We start from the raw sequence: 16,760 nt of genomic DNA, 5'->3' as shown, positions 1-16,760 counted from the left end.
CTCAGAAAAGATATTTCTAAATAGATGGCACATTATCAAATGCCGATTATCATCATCATCATTATTATCATTAAGCATGATTTTTTTAAATCAGACTTAAAGCCTGTGTATAGCTTTGGTAAAGGGTCAATAATGTGATTGATAATCGAATATCATCTAATATGACAGTCTTACTGAAGCGTAGAGACCGTTAGATATTTTTCCAACTGCACTTCTCTGAGAAAATTTCAATATTCAAATCTTGGATATATAGCGCCCTCTCTCGGCGATGCTTGTTTTAAATTTAAAAAAATGGGCATTCAAGCACTTATCTTATAAATTTAGTGATTAGATATCCAAAAGTTAAAGACAAAAAAACATATCTTGAATGTTTCAGCCCATTCCATGATTTGGAATAGGATTAAATTGAAAGACAAAAACACACAGATATTTTAATTTGATCGGGTGACCCGATCAAGTTAAATTTCCATGTAAAATCGCAAAATTTATCCTGTAAAACACATTTTCATTTCATATCCTCCACATCATTACTGTTATAGGGCATATCTATTCATATTAGCTAGCAATGAATTGGAATAGTGATAGGTGCATTTTGGTGGATTTACCCAAACTATACACAAGCTTTAATACACAAGCTTTAAACCTCCACGAAATATACTATGGGCAATTACAAGAATGAACACCAATGACATGATGTTCACTCCCACCCCCCCCCCCCACCCCTCCAAATTACCACAAACTATTTTATCATATGTGTGGTACAAATAAATGATGAAAACAAAACATCAAATAAATCAAAGAAATCTGGGTCACAGAAGACAAAAGAGAATACAGGATTATTGAAAATAACATACCATGTCTCTGAATGATGAGGTAGGATCCTTCTTGGCCGGACTGACCTTCTGAGCGGCTCGTAGTACCTTGAGGGTTTCATATTCCCTCTTGTAAAAGTTCTTCTCATCTTCTAGTACTCTTATGATTGCTTCATAGTGGGTTACACTCTGTTATTACAGAGAAGAGGCACATTTCAGGAAAGGTACAGACAATCAACATTGTAGTTATTTTAATTCTACTATTATACTATTATTGCAAAAGTATAACACAGTTGAAAGTTCCAGTGGAAACAATTACTCTTCCGATTTCCCAAAGTCCAAATTGTGAGGAAAAAAAAATCTACAGTCCCCTAAAATTACTTTCATGTGCAGTGAATGTGACTCCAGTAAACTAGAGATAACTTCTGATCATACTGCATATACTAATTAAAAGTATTTCTAATTTGAATCACCATATGTTGACAATGTCAATTCCATATGTTCAGGGAGGAATCAAACATTGCTTCACAGCATAATGAAGAAAAAACAAATATATTCCATATTTCATATCATAATATACATACATGTAAGAAATGGTGAACAGATGACATGTGCGGTTCCCTCATTTGCACATTGACTGGGATGTTTATATACCGCTTTGTTAAAAATTAAGCAAAATTTTTAAATTTCACTTCTTTGTTTTTTCTTTTTTTATTCAGCTAATTTTTTTAAAGGGATGGATTACCTTTCAAAGGACAAGTCCACCCCCGCAAAAAGTTGATTTGAATAATAGAAAAATCCAACAAGCACAACACCGAAAATTTCATCAAAATCGGATGTAAAATAAGAAAGTTATGACATTATAAAGTTTTGCTTAATTTCACAAAACAGTTATATGCACATCCTGGTCGGTATGCAAATGAGGGGACTGATGACATCACTCACTATTTCTTTTGTATTTTATTATTTTCTCCTCATTGTCCTGTGTCCTGTAAGACAAAGTTTTATTCCTCTCTGAACGGTATTACCATTGTTATAACATCTTATGGATCAGTTAAGTTGGTCCTTAATGTCAAATTGTTAAAAATTGAAATATTGTATAATTCAAACAATAAAAAACAAAAGAAATGGTGAGTGATTGACATCATCGACTCTCATTTGCATGTCACTGAGTTGTGCATACTTATATAACTGTTGTGTGAAAAATAAGCGAAACTTTAAAAATGTCAAAACTTTCTTATTTTACATTCGATTTCTATGAAATTTTCAGCATTGTGCTTGTTTGATTTTTCTCTATTGATTCTCATCAACATTTTTCTGGGGTGGACTTGACCTTTAAATAATGACAATAATAATAATGAAAATAATATCAATAATAATAATAACAATAAATAAAGAAACAAACAAGAAATGATTTGGCTTGTCTGTACATGTACCTTATTCTTTGCATCCTTGGCAGATGACCGGCTAGGACTAGTAGTCCTGCTTCCTTTCCCTGGACTACCACTTCTTTTAGGGCTCCTCTCCCTGCTTGATGGGGTAGAGGAGGGTAACCCTCTGGTACGTAGAATCCTATTCAATACCTCCACTTCCCCCTTGTAGTAATCCCTCTCTTCCTCCAGGGCTTTCATGTAATTCTCTACTTTGGAGGAATGCCCGTCCTTCTTGGATTTGACTCCGCCCACTTTTTTCCGCATCCTCTCAAGCTCTAGAACCAATTCACGCTCTGGAATGATGTCAAAACCAGAACAAATTTGAATAAGAAATACACAAGGAAAACCGGTTGTAAAAATTACATCTACATGTACATAAACAGTATTAGTGAAATTCTTTGTTTACATTTGAATAATCATTTGTCATGCATCAATTTTGCATAATTAAAGAAAATAATAAATCCAGAAAATGATTATCTGAAAAAAAAAATTATACATGCTTGCAACTGATGTTGTGAGGAAAGTGCATGCAGATAGCTGAGCTTCATTGTGACCCTGTGTTCAGCAGCCAAAGATAGAAGGGGCATCTCATGACAACCCCCTGCCCTTCTTACATGTTGATACCTTTCAGACAGCCCAATCCTTTTAGAGATAATTTGGCAATGCAATCAAATTTCAAAGTTGCTCTTTTCCCGTGCTAACAGAACAATTTCTAGCTTCTTCTTCATTTCCCAACTGAACTTAAAAATGAAAATGAAGCAATGGTAATAACAAAAATCTTGATGCTGCTAGTTTGAAGAAGAAAAGTTGATCAAATGAGGCTTGAAACAAGCCATAAATGGGTTAACATTGACGATCAAAGCACAGAATTATTTTCCTCTTTACCATTTGCAGTGAGTTTGTTGACCTGATGGCTAAGTTTTCTCTTGTCTTCTTGTATCTTATCTGTTAGATTCTGAAGTCTCTTGTTTTCCTGCTGTTTGACCGCACCCTCTGTCCTCAATGAATCAATATCATCAAGAAGATTCTTCCTCTCCTAAAAACATACAAATAAAAACATGAATACATAATCTTGCCTCTACTGGCTCAATGTCATTATTACATTACACATTCACAACAATCACTAGCAAACAAATCAATATATTACAATTAAGAAGATTCTTACTCTCCATATAAACATACAAATACAAAACATAAAGCTTATCATTAGTCTTGCAAGAAAGTTATGAATCTTGCCATGTAAAGGTTCAATGCCATTATATTACACAATCAAAAAGAAAATGTAGAACAATTGTAGTCTGGCCATTAGATGACTGTTGCTTTTGAAAATAAGGGCCCCCACTTCTTTTCTTAGGAATGGTGTAATTTATTTCAGCCAGATATTAATCTACTGTGTGCTGTAATCAACCCAGGTGAAATGAATGGGTACCTGGGAGGATTACCGGTAGTTCCTGAAATGCTTAAAGTGCCTTAGACAGTATTTGTAAAGTGCACGGTAAAAAATTGCAACAGAGTAAAATCACAATCTGACTGTTGAATGAACATGGGTTTCTACATAGCGCTTAAGTATGTCGGATGATTACATCACATTTGTGTTGTCACGTGCATTCAAATAAGTGATTGTAATGACTAATATAAAAAAAGAGAACATTATCTACAAGTATTCTGCTTCCGGGCTATTCCACGGTTACTCACGTTACATTTGGAGACACCTTGACTCATACTTGGAGCTGTAACTCCATTGTTATTGATAGGAACTAAACATCTCCTTATTACAACAAAGTACACAGTCTGACTATCCTTTGTATAAAAACAAAACTTGGGAAATTCTATTATGCTCCTGGCAAATCTTTGGAATGTGTCGGTTACTCACGTTACATGATTAGGACCAACCTGTGGAATTGCCCTTCCAAAGGTTTCCTCTACTATTATGTTTTATGCACTCCATTCATGTAGCGTATTAATTGTGAATGCTTGTTAATTATATTTCATATTTATGTACGTAAAATACTATTCAGTATACTTACCTCAAAGTTTTGTAAAGTTCATGATTTGTGGAAATAAAACCTAAATGAAATGAATGAGATGACAATCATGGCGTTCCATAATTATTACCCAGAAGGCATTTTAAGGAATAACAAATGAGTGTCCACATTCTGAATGTCATTTGATCTGGTTTTCAGGAAGATGCTCCACAATGATTTAAGACCAACTAAAAACCGCAACTGAATTCCTAATAATCACAGATTTGGATTAATGGAACCTGTTGACTTCTAAATTCTGTAATCTCCATACGATCATATGTTTCAGTAAGAAATAACGCTTACCTGTCTCAGTTGTTCTACTTCCACCTCAAGATCTTTAATCTCCCTTGTTGATCCTCTGATCTCTGCTTTAGCCTCAAATAGATCCTTATCAGCAACAGCCACCACACTGTCCTTATCCGCCTGTAAACGTTTGGCCAATCTGTCCACATCACGTAGCTCTCCTGCAAGTTCATCATTACGGCCTTTAAGCACGATGTTTTCCTCAATGGCCGACTCGCGAGCCAGGCGTGTGTCCTTCAACTCTCGGTCAAGCTCACGGTTGGCTTGCTGAAGGTACTCAATCTGTTCCAATATAAGAAATATTTATGTTTCTTAGTTTCTTTAAGCAAATTAACTATTATTGGCACCAGCGTATCCAGCATCAACTATGACAATGAAATGAATGGGCCCATGCCCCGGCCCCCCCCCCCTCAGTGTTATGTAGGGTACGCCTATGCTCGTTCCCTCCCTTTGAAAGCACCCCCCTATCGAAGGTCTGCCAAAATTTCTGAATCCCCCTTTCGAGGGCTTTTCGCTGGCTTTTTTTGCCTTGGAGACGCCCCTAAATCCGGAAAACTGCTTAATGTACCCCCTATCTCAGGTGAGCTCTCATTCCAACAAAAGGTCCGTACTTTACTTTTCAAAATGAAATAATCCTGAATGAGCTTTCAAAATTAGCAGGAATTTGATCCCGGGATTTAATCAATTTTTCTATGTTATTCAAGATGTGTCAAGATGCACCTGATTGGGGTTGACTTGCACTGAAAACATTTAGAAATGTTCTACTATGATTTTGCTGGTTTGGTCTGTGAGAAGTGGACGAAGGTCTGAGACCATGAGCTGTTTCATAAAGAGTTACAATTTATTACCATTATGGCGACTGCTCACTCAGCTGCCAATCGCAATCAAAGTTTAATACCAATTGGTTTTATACCACTTAATATGGTAGGATTAACTGTTTAGGAACCAAATTTTCAATTTGACAAAGTAGGAAAAATGATAAGTATACATGTATGTACATGAAGTGGAAATTACACCTGGGACGGTATTCTGAAAGCTAAATTAGCGGTCAATTAGCGCTCAATTAGCATTTTGGTATTCTGAAAAGTCATTTAAGTGCCCCTTTCCTTATTTGGCAGGGTTGAGTTGCGCGCACTTGCAAGAGTACGCGTTATGACTGCTTGAAGTACTTACAAGACTTTCGGTATTCTGAAAATTCTCATAGCGCTCAATTAGCGGACTTTCCAGTGGGGAAAGATAATAGTGATAAGAGGTCCATTAAGTCTCATCATATCTTGCTAAATGTGACCTTCATTTCATAAAAATATCATCAAATCGGTTTAATACTGCAACAAAAATTAGGAGGAAGGAAGAGAATAAAGGAGAGAGGTATAAGGGAATAGAATAAAGGGGGAAAATGTGGTATATAGAAACAAATGAAATAAGGAATTGGGACTATATTTGGTAATAAAGATATTAGAAAAAGGGGGAAAAAGGAGACAGAAATTGTGTACTTATAGGGAAAATATGACTATTATTTTTCTATATTTTCTTTTATTATTAGAATCATAAACTATTTTGTTTTTGCACACTATTTTGACAATAATGAAATTCTCAAATCATGGTAGATGCAGCAATGTGCAGGGGTGAATTAAACCTTGTTTCTGACAATGAAAAAGTAAGCATAGACCCCTTTAGTATTTAAACGAATATAGAATAAAATACAAAGAAAAAAAATAGTGAGTGATGCCATCGTTTTCCCCACCTGTAAAAACCTACAAATGTCATACATTTGTACATCAAATTTAATAATTTTTTTCTAATTATGCTTGTTTGATTTTTAAAATATGTTTATTCAAATCAGCTTTTTGTTGGAGAATATTTCTCATAAATGAACAGTATGTAGTTTTTTAAATAAGTAGGAATTAAATTAAAGAAGAACCCCCCCTCCTCCATTATGGCCCCAAGACAGAGGCAAATAAAATATTGTATAAAAAAAGAAAAAAAAGAAAGCTACAAATGGATTCAAATAGGGGGATGTGAAAATCAGAACGCGTTCGAAAAAAAAGAGAAAAGCACAAAGGTACAATAAATGAGAGAGAAAGAGAAAAGACAACAGTTAATTCAACAACATAACGAACCTGTAATCTCTGATCAATGCAAATACTTTTAGCATTATTTTTCAGCAAAAATTCTTTGTATCAAGATAGTGGTGCAGTGCACCTGCAGCAGCCGGGTGCTGCGCTGCAAGGCAGCAAAGTGAAGAGACACTGCGCGCTAGGAGAAAAATCTTACGTTGTAAGAGCGCATTTGACTGGCTAATTCGACTCAGTAGGGGAGTGGCCTACAGGGACTTAATTGAGCGCTAATAGTGTTTTCAGAATACGAATTTGGAGGTACAATAGCACTCCATTAAAGGGGAAGTTCACCCTGACAAAAAGTTTATTGTAAAAATAGCAGAAAAAATAATAAAAATTATTGCCGAAGGTTTGAGAAAAATACATCAAATAATTAAAAAAAGTTATTAGAATTTCAATTACTTGATTTGTGACGTCATATGCGAGCAGCATCCCTACATAGCGAATGGTAAAAAATCAATAAAATGTCATTTTCTCAGAAAATTAAAAATGATTTTAACTGTAACTTTTGTATATCAATAGAAAAATCGCTTCACACCCGATCATGAAAAGAAAACAAAATTAAGTCATCAGGAACCATACCAAATTTGAAATTCATACATTTTATATTACATAACACATGGGGCAGCTGCTCGTTTATGACGTCACGAATCCAAAATTTTGAACTCTAATAACTTTCTTACTCTTCAACGGATTTTCCTCAAACCTTCACCAATATTTTTTACTATTTTTTCTGCTATTTTTACAACAAAGTTTTCTTCAGGGTGAACTTCCACTTTAAATGGGTAACTTAAAAGGAAATTTAAGTGGAACCTTACGAGACTTTTCAGAATACCCCCCCTGGACATTAGACTATATGAGAATTTGACTTAGTGGGTAAAAGACTAAATGCAATGTAGACCATTTAGGTTTAGCCGATGTGGTACTAGACCATCTGAAAAATGGCTGCTTATATGAAACTAAGTAGACCAAATGGGCTAAGCCTATCTAGGCGGGGGGGGAGGGGGGCCCTCAACGAATCGCGCAATATTTTTGCGCAACTTTTGAGACCAATTTTGTGTCACCCAGGTATGTGGTTCTGAAATTACGCAACATTATGTAAGTGCATGTCAGACCAAAAATTGCTCAAAAACATGGTTTTGTGTACAAAATAAACGCAAATTAAGTTTTCAACCAAAATTAATTATGTATTATTTTTGGTTTTGCTGGTCTAAACATAGTTACTTAATGCTTTTTATGATCTCAGAATTCTGAGTCCACAACAAATTTCATTAAAAAACAATGAAAAACTGAAGGTCAAAAAACAACTTTAGAAATACATAAGAAATTGTAAAACACAAAATAATACATAAAGAAAGTGATTTGATATCGCAATTTTTTCATATACACTTGCTGAGAACACCGCAAAGAGTTTCTATACCAAAAATTAGTACATTTGGAGCTTTATTTACATGTAGGGAGTTAGAGAAAAAAGTATGATTTCGCATACTAATTGCACATAAATTACCATAGTCACTTAATAATAGCGATTCGCATGAAAAGTAATACAATTTTGTAAATTATGTCCCAGACAACCCGCGTGCCATTTTTCGGCGCGATCGCGCTGTCGACAGCCGAGATCTCAAGGGGGGCCTGGGAGCCCCCCCCCCCCCGGCCACATGAACTCCCAAAATACCCCAGCCTAGATAGGGTTAAGTGATCTGAAAAGTAAACCACATCATAAATATAAAGCTACCTGTATATTAAGATGGGATATAAGCCTTTCATTGCTACGATTCTTGGCTTCATTCGACATCACATCAAGGGGTCGTCCACCCTCTAGTTGACGACTAAGACGGGTTATTTCTTGATCTCGATTGTCAACCTAAACACAGACAAGAAAAATATGAATATATGATGGTTAAAAAAATAAAACAAAATCAAACAGAATGGATTTAACAAAATGAAATTCAGATAAGGAATAGGCCCAATTTATGCAGTGTCTGATGTGTTCTTTTCAAGTCAGATTTTGAGAAAAATTTTCTCATTTGTTTTGTAAACCAAATCAAAAGTGAGAGAAATAATATTAAAAAAAATCTGTTAAATTGTGTGATTTTTTCTTTCATTCCTTGATTAAAAAAAAAATCTTACATGTACATCAGGCATGTGTTCTAATGATAGTATAAAAAATTCTAGCCTGTGTCTAAAATTTTGTACCAGTTTAGTTGCTTCCACAATCTGATGAAAATCCAATAATATTCTGAAATAAATACTTTCAAATTTTCAAAATACAACTAAGAGCACAACATACATGTCATACAAACATATTTAATAATAAAAGTGATGCGAATGACAATAGGCGTGATGTTATCCTGGAGGTCGATACAGAGACCCAATGTACTGTATATGGCTGTACAAGTATAGTCAATGAAAAAAGAATAGAAGACAATTGAGTGGTGTAATTGTACTAAAATCCCCAAACTGCTGTAAGTCATCAACAGAGCAACAAAGCACCTGCATGTGAGATCTATCAGACTTTTGATATAGGTCTGCCCAAAGAAAAAATCCCACTCATTTTGCTAATACCATCTGGAATGATTTAGTGATCTCATTTTCACATCTAAAAGTCTAACAGTGGTCTCTTTTTTTTTCAATTGAAATTAAATTAATGGTTAATAATATATCACATGACATATGGGCAGCTGGTCGCATACATGTCACAAAATAAAAACTTGACAACTTATTAGCCAGGGGCCGCGGAACGGTTTTCAAAGTGGGGGGGGGCTGACCATGCTTAAAATCACAATCATATGGTCATTTTTACGTTCTTGTACACGGTTTTGGAAAAAAAGTGGGGGTGGCTGAAGCCCCCCAAGCCCCCCCCCCCCCCCCCCCCGTAGCCCCTGTTAGCTGTTATTTTTCAATGGATGTTTGTCTGAAATGATTCTTCTTCTTCTTTGTTGTTCTTTCCCAGGTATTCAAGGATCAGCGGATAGCTGCAGGTTTGGATGTTGTGTTGTAGTAATTTCTCTATGCGAATATGATGAATTTTAAGAATGTATCTGAGGCAGTGGGTCATAACATTGGCAGCAAGAGTGTCAGATAGGTGCAGGGAGAGGGTAATAAGATATTTATTTAGTGGCAAGGATGAGCAGAGGTGAAAGCTTGGCTAACTGAAGCAGGGAGGCTTAGAGATAGGACATGTTGAATGAGAACAGACCGTTGGGATTTGAGGGTTGGGTAGGAAGCAAGGGACTGGGTGGAGCTTTCTTCCTCAGTTGATTTATCAATCCGATTTTCAAATTCTGATTAAAAAATGGTCATATTACATGTACATGAAAAAAAAAGTTCATATGACCCAAATCATGTCAGAAACTGGGCATATAGTATTATCTACTAAGGCCTTTTTTATCTGGATCTGAATAAGAGTCCTAAAACCCAAAGTGGTAGCACTACGGGGGGGGGGGGCAAAGGGGGCACCTATTTGCCACCTTGCTTCAGATGCCTTAATTCCTTAAGACATATGATCGCACAGGATGCAGCGATACATGTACAATTAAAAATCAGAAACCTTCAAATAAAGTTATTCCTCAATTCCAATTAAATTGCCCCGCTGCCCCTTTCTATTTTGTCTCAATGATGCATACAATGAAGTAAGGTAAAATGGCAGATGTACATGTAGAAAAAACCCATCCCACCCCCACATCCTCTTCTTCCTCATCCAATCATATTTTGTAACAGATTGAGGCATGTTGAAAGAGGGAGGGGTGACGCTTCTCAGACTCAGGTCTGGTGAAGAGGAATTTTCTTGCAAGGCAAAAAAAATCAACATGATTGAGTGATGATTGTATCTACAATTCATTAAATAAATTCGATGCTATAGCCATATTGTATGACCATGCCACGGGAAGTAGAACTCAAAAGGGTGAACAGTGCATAGTCAAGCAGAAAACACCTGCCATCGCATCCAACCGTTTCTAGCCTGTGGTTCAGTAAGCGTCCCTGCCGACATGTTTCTTCACCTTCTTCTACATGAGTAATAATAAACAGCTAAGTCAACTCAAAGAATGATCAAAATGTCACCCAGCAATAAACCAACAGCAATTTATCTCACCCTAGTCCTTGATTTGGATTTTCTCCCGCTCCTGTGTCGTTCTGACATTTTCAGTTCCAATATCTATTTCCATAAAAATGACATTTGAATCGAACAATGAGCGTTATAATACTAGCAGCCGACAAGGCGTTCACGATCGGCTTTGCAAGCTCCAGCTGATCTCGTAGTATTTGTATTTGCATTCAAATCCTAACTGAATTTCCACCACGGCATTCATTCAACGATCGCGGTGTGCCCTTTGACCCAAGCCTTCCCCATTGTAAAGTAAACCAAGATCATCGATTTCTCTCTCTTCATTCATTCGCATCTCTGACAAGGACACCCGTCCACGCTTCGATGGTCTCCAACAAAAATTATAATATATGACGCGACGCCTATCGCTATTGAAAGAAAAATCCTGAATGGAACAAAATATTCGCTGAATTCATCGAAATTCGCCGCGCAGCCAGCATGATATAATTTGCACTTGAATGTTTACACTTACCTAGCAACTCTTTTATATTTGTCAGTTTCTTTATCTACTATTACTAATCTGGCGAGTTGTTCGTAAGTATTACATAACTGGAACGAGGGGGGGGGACCCAACGCATGGTAAAACTAATTCCCTGGTAACACCAAAATTAAAGGGGAATCCAGCCTTGGCCATAAAGTGTTGTGTTGGGAAGGAGAAAAATAAATTAAACAGAATGGTGAAAGTTTGAAAGAAATTGGACAAGCAATAAGAAAGTTATGGCTGCTTTAAAATTGAGATCACTAATACTATGTAGATTTCAAATTGGCAACTGGGTAAGTAAATTATGACAAGGGGCAAGGACAACTTTCCCATAGGCCATGTACTTTATTATCAGGGATTTGTGGTTTTCTCCTAAGTACCCATTCCCCTGGGGCAGTAATCTAAATAACCCGTGTAGTATATTGTTTTATGTCCTCATGAAAGAAAAATATAATTTGAAATCAAACGTTTGGGAAAAATGACATTTTAGCCATAATATGTATTGGAGTACATGGAAGAGTAGTCCTTGCCTTACATCACTATGACATCCCATATGCGGCCAATTTGAAATCTCCATGGGTATAGTGATTACCAATATTTACAACTTTTAAAAATTCATATCTTTCTTTTTGCTTGTCCAATATTGTTCAAACTTTCACCTAACAACTTGTCTGATTTTTCTTTTCCTACTAAAAACAAGTTTTTATTTGGGTTGGATTCCCCTTTAATATTCAATTTTTTTGTTCTACGGTAACAGCGGCCTCTTCTAATCTGCTTACGCATTGTATAAAAATTAGTATACCACAAAAATTATATTCTGAAGAAAAAACAAACAAACTAAAAAACAAGTAATATTTGTGATATCCTGAGTCCTTTCCACATCTATACAGTGCGTCCCAGAATAAACGAAACCGAGATTTAGCGATAATTTATCATAACTTAATCATAAATAGAATGGATAAATGACCTACCAATTTAAAGCTTAGAATCTCCTCTTTCATCTGATATTACTAAGCTTATTTCTTATTCACGCATGAGTAAGCAAAAATAATTTGAAGAAAGAATACTAAAGCCAGATTTGGCGAGGGGTATCTGGGTTTCAAAAAGAAAACCACATTTCTGAAAATTTCAATATCTGCTCTTTAATTTGGTACCTCCATTACAGAAAATGGTCAAGAAATAAAAAAGTTCTGGTCATTTGAAATAAGGCTTGTATTTCCATAATTTCGTTTTCACCGGTTTCCCACAGAAGCTCTCGCATGGTGAACAAAAAGATTTAATGCATGGCTGATCGTTAACAAAACGGAGTGTTGAGTGAGTTTGAAAGCCAGCCTGGAGAACCTCTTCACTTTATGAAATTATTGAAATTCAAGCCTTATTTCAAATGACCAGGAATTTGTTATTTCATGACCATTTTCTGCAATTTAGGTATCAAATTAAAGAGGAGATATTGAACCTTTCAAAAATGTGGTTTTCTTTTTGAAACCCAGGTCCCCCCCCCCCCCGCCAAAAGAGTTTTTTATATCCTTTCTTCAAATTGTATTTACTTACTCATGCGTGAATGAGAAATAATCTAAGTAATATCAGATGAAAGAGGAGATTCTAAGCTTTAAATTGGTAGGTCATTTGTCTATTTTATTTATGATTAAGTAGTGATAAATGATCGCTAAATCTCGGTTTCGTTTTTTCTGGGACGCACTGTATATTGGTGGGTGTTTCATAAAGCTGTTCGTAAGTTAAGAGCAAGTTAAGAACGACTTGTGGTAAATGGTATTGAATTGGCGATTGTTTAGCGCGTATAAAAAAGGGTTCACCAGTCGTTCTTAAAGCCGCTCTTAACTTAAGAACAGCTTAACACCTTGAGTGAGCACCACTTACTTTTAAAAAGTTTGTGAAAAATAACAAAAATTGACAAATGTCATGTAAGAAAAAAGACGTAAAAAATCAGGAATGCAATTTGAACGTATTGGAGTTCACCCCCCCCCCCCTCCGCCCTGGTAAAGCGAAAGGGGTATAATCATCAAAACGGGGAGGGAAATAGAGAAAAGGAGGAGAAATAAATGTGGAAACAATAAAAAGAGAAAAAAGGTTGTGAAAATCTCTAGGGGCTATAAAATGGTCTTAAAATTAGGGGCTTCATTTTGTTTTAATTTTATGGACCTACCATAAGGGGGCTAGGAAAGGAAAGATAGGAAATCAAATTCGATCTCAAACTAGGGGAGGGGGCAAACTGGCCTAACATTATTGGGCGTCTATTCATCTTAAAATTGGGGCACCATATTGCCCCTTCAAAAAATTAACAGTGGAAAACTGCCGCAAAGGGAAAACAAATCTACCTAAAGGGGCACCAGTAAGTTAAGACGGCAATTCGATCTTAAACTTAGGAAGGAGGTGCCAAAATGTCCTAGAAATTAGCGGCGTCAATTTGCTTTTAAATAGACCAGTTCGTAGATGGTCGCATGTCATAAGGTGGTCCAATTTCGCGAACAGGGTAAAAATGGTCAAAAATTTTATTATTTGATATGTTATAGCTATTACCATTCTCTACATAATGAAAAAGTTTTAAGTTTTGAATACCGTTATTTTTCCTTAAAATGACTAATTAACAGCTAATTATTACATAGATGTCAATGTAAATGTGAACTTTGAAATGCGTTTTTCTCAAATTGGACCTGCTGCACATAAAATGGTGTCAAAAGTTAATGCAACATTGGATCACCCTAGTATTTTGCAGTTATAATCTTGAAACATCAATAATCAAAATCTTTACCAAAAATAAAATAATTATCTATTATTTTATGCATGTTAATTATACTAATTAATTAACAGTATTTAATTTCACATTTCTGCCCCCAAAATACCTGTCACTATATTTGTATGCTTGACAAAATGACAACATCATGGGTAGAAATGTTTGTTGCAATGATACACAACATTTGTATTAAAAATTAAGATTACGAATTAGATAATTAACCAAATCTCTCCGGTTTACTAATTGATAAGGTTGCAGATCAGAGCTGACATACACAATCATGTATTCCATTGCTCATAATCATTTTCAAAATTGTCAAATTTTTATGACATTTAGTTGTTCCCTGCTTTAAAACGCCCAGAAATATGAGGATATCAGTCATATTACATATTATAGTAAGCTGTTAATTAGGTTTAATTAATATTTTATCATTTACCGCATCCACCGGCTCCGCCACCCCTCTTACTTCAAACTTGATGTGCTATAGTTTTTGTTCCTGATATTGTATTGATCTAATTCATAGTAATATATTTAGCCTATAGTTCTAGCTTCAAAATGAGATATTACTCAATAAATTTGGTTAAGATGCTGTGATGTAGCAACAATATTTATCCATGGCACCGTGTGGAAAATTGTTCATACGCCACCCTTTTTGCATACCCAACTTATGAAATGCGACCAGTTACTTCATAGACAATTTTTGTCAAATGACCTTTCATTTCTTTCATTATGATAGGCAGATATTAAAGCAAGATATTTCGTAAGCTTGCCTTACGTAGCAGGATGAAGAAATTGAATGGACCAGGTGACGAGAATAGCACACCAATGAACACTTTATGAAGGTATTTGTTGCTTTCCTTAAAATCCAACTTTGAATGCATATCATAGCATGTTGCACAGTGTACTTGGCAAACTGTGAAATACCAGTCGTTCGTGGACGCATTGTTGTGTTTTGTGGATGTAAATGAAAACCACAATTCAAAAGAATATATGAATAATCAAGACATAAATGTTGGTGCTTATCCCATTAGATTTTAAACCACCATGTCACTTTAGTACAAATGACCTTCCTCTGAACATGTGTGGAATCTTTTGATCATGTGCAGAAAGGAACTACGAACTGGCTTATGAGGATCGGTGCACACTATACGTTGCGGTCCGGTTTTAAAAGATATTGCACATCATTTTATGTGAATATTTCAGCTCGCACCTTGCGCTCACATTGTTCAATGAGGATCCTGTTTATGATTGCAAAAAGTGCGTAACACGTCCCGTTTTAATTTACGAATATCAAAGTATTTCAGCTGGTGCTTCGCGCTCGCACTTTTTGATTGGTAAAACAAATATTTTTCACTAATTCCTACGAACGAGTCCTAAGAATTCAGTTACATAAAATTTCCAAACTTTGCAAAATAACCCTTCGTCCTCCATCATCATTTCTTTGATTTAAAAATTTCAAAAACTTATGTTGGCTTTCTCATCCCATGTTTCTTTTCTCCTTTCGTTATGTCTTTTTTTCAATTATTTGATTTTTTTTATTTACATGTTGTCTCCATGTAGTGTCACACCCTTGATTCATCTAGTCATCATTTCTACCCCCCCCCCCCTGCATAATCATTTTTACAGCTTTATTTCCTTGAATTCGTTTTCTCTTTTCCCCTATCCTACCATTAACTGATATCTTTTTTTCAAATTTTTATTCAACTTCTCTTCTATTTCTGCATTTTTTGTAATATTTTCTTCCCCCATCATTTTGATCATCAGCATTTACAATTTTTTTCTCCGCTTTTCTTTTTTTTCTTTTGTTGCATATTGCTTCATATTCGCAGGGAGCTCGCAGGTTACTCCCAACTCCCTGATATGTATTCGTTTCTTCTTCTCATTCTCGTCTGATCCTGAAATTTGTTTTCATATTTCTCCCCCGATGTCACATCACTTAAAAATTCCTTAATCCCCACTCTCTTCTCTTTTCTTTTTTGTTGCTGCTTGCCATTTACACATTCTTTTCCCATGTACCCTATACCATTTTATACCGATTTCATTCTCCTCATTTTCTTCTTTCCTAAAAATCGTTTTCCTATTCATTTCCCCTATTATATATCGCTCTCATTTAATTAATTGAATTTTTACTCTTTCACTTCTCTTCTCATTTCCCCTTATCAAGTTATCATTCACAATTCTCTTCTCATTCGTTTTTCTATTTTCTTTCTTCTTCTCTTCTGTTCATGCTTGTTTTCATGTTTCCTTTATCAGAGAGACCAAAGCTGATCGGGCGCTGCTCAGTGCTGGCTGCCGGGCCAACTGTCAATTGGATAAAATGAATTTTCGGAGAATTTTACTTCTGAGTTTTGTTTCAAATAATAAAAGTATGGATTTTCTTCATTTTCATCATTATTCATTTCGAATTTCTTCATCATTTCTATTTCCTTTTTTTTTATTTCATTTTTACTTTAGTTTTTGTGTTTCTCTTCTGTCCTTGCTTGTTTCATTCCTCCAATCATTAATACATTCCTTTTACATATTTCGTCTTCCTTTCTTGGGTTCTTGCTTATTCTTATAATATATTCCTTTTTATTTTTTCTATTCTCCCATTAATCAATTCTTCCTCATTGTTCATGTAATTACTTAGACTGACAATGTCATTTCTTATTCTTTCAATCACTTCACACATTTTTTTCACAGTTTTTTTATATCTGAATATTGTTTGTTCGGGAGGGGCCTGTTTTTTCTATT

The 16,760-nt window shown here is 35.4% G+C and overlaps 1 protein-coding gene across 2 annotated transcripts in view; it reads right to left on the bottom strand.

The window, feature by feature from the left end:
• The window catches only part of LOC121414893 (centrosomal protein of 135 kDa-like), a 68,162-nt gene that overhangs the window by 28,560 nt on the left and 22,842 nt on the right, over positions 1–16,760 (bottom strand). The window contains exons 1-6 of one of the 2 annotated variants that reach the window (XM_041607953.1): positions 10,783–11,016; positions 8,425–8,553; positions 4,573–4,854; positions 3,131–3,281; positions 2,249–2,538; positions 855–1,001 (exon numbers count right to left, since the gene is read on the bottom strand). In XM_041607953.1, coding sequence (XP_041463887.1) covers positions 855–1,001; positions 2,249–2,538; positions 3,131–3,281; positions 4,573–4,854; positions 8,425–8,553; positions 10,783–10,830 — 1,047 coding nt within the window. In that variant the 5' untranslated portion in view covers positions 10,831–11,016. Of the gene's footprint in view, positions 1–854; positions 1,002–2,248; positions 2,539–3,130; positions 3,282–4,572; positions 4,855–8,424; positions 8,554–10,782; positions 11,017–16,760 lie in introns of those variants that run through there. The other variant, XM_041607946.1, reaches the window with a different exon arrangement.

Source organism: Lytechinus variegatus, chromosome 1 (assembly GCF_018143015.1).
Source record: "Lytechinus variegatus isolate NC3 chromosome 1, Lvar_3.0, whole genome shotgun sequence".
Lineage (NCBI taxonomy): Eukaryota > Metazoa > Echinodermata > Echinoidea > Temnopleuroida > Toxopneustidae > Lytechinus > Lytechinus variegatus.
Note: the sequence above shows the minus strand (reverse complement) of the source record. Positions and strands in the feature narration are given on the sequence as shown.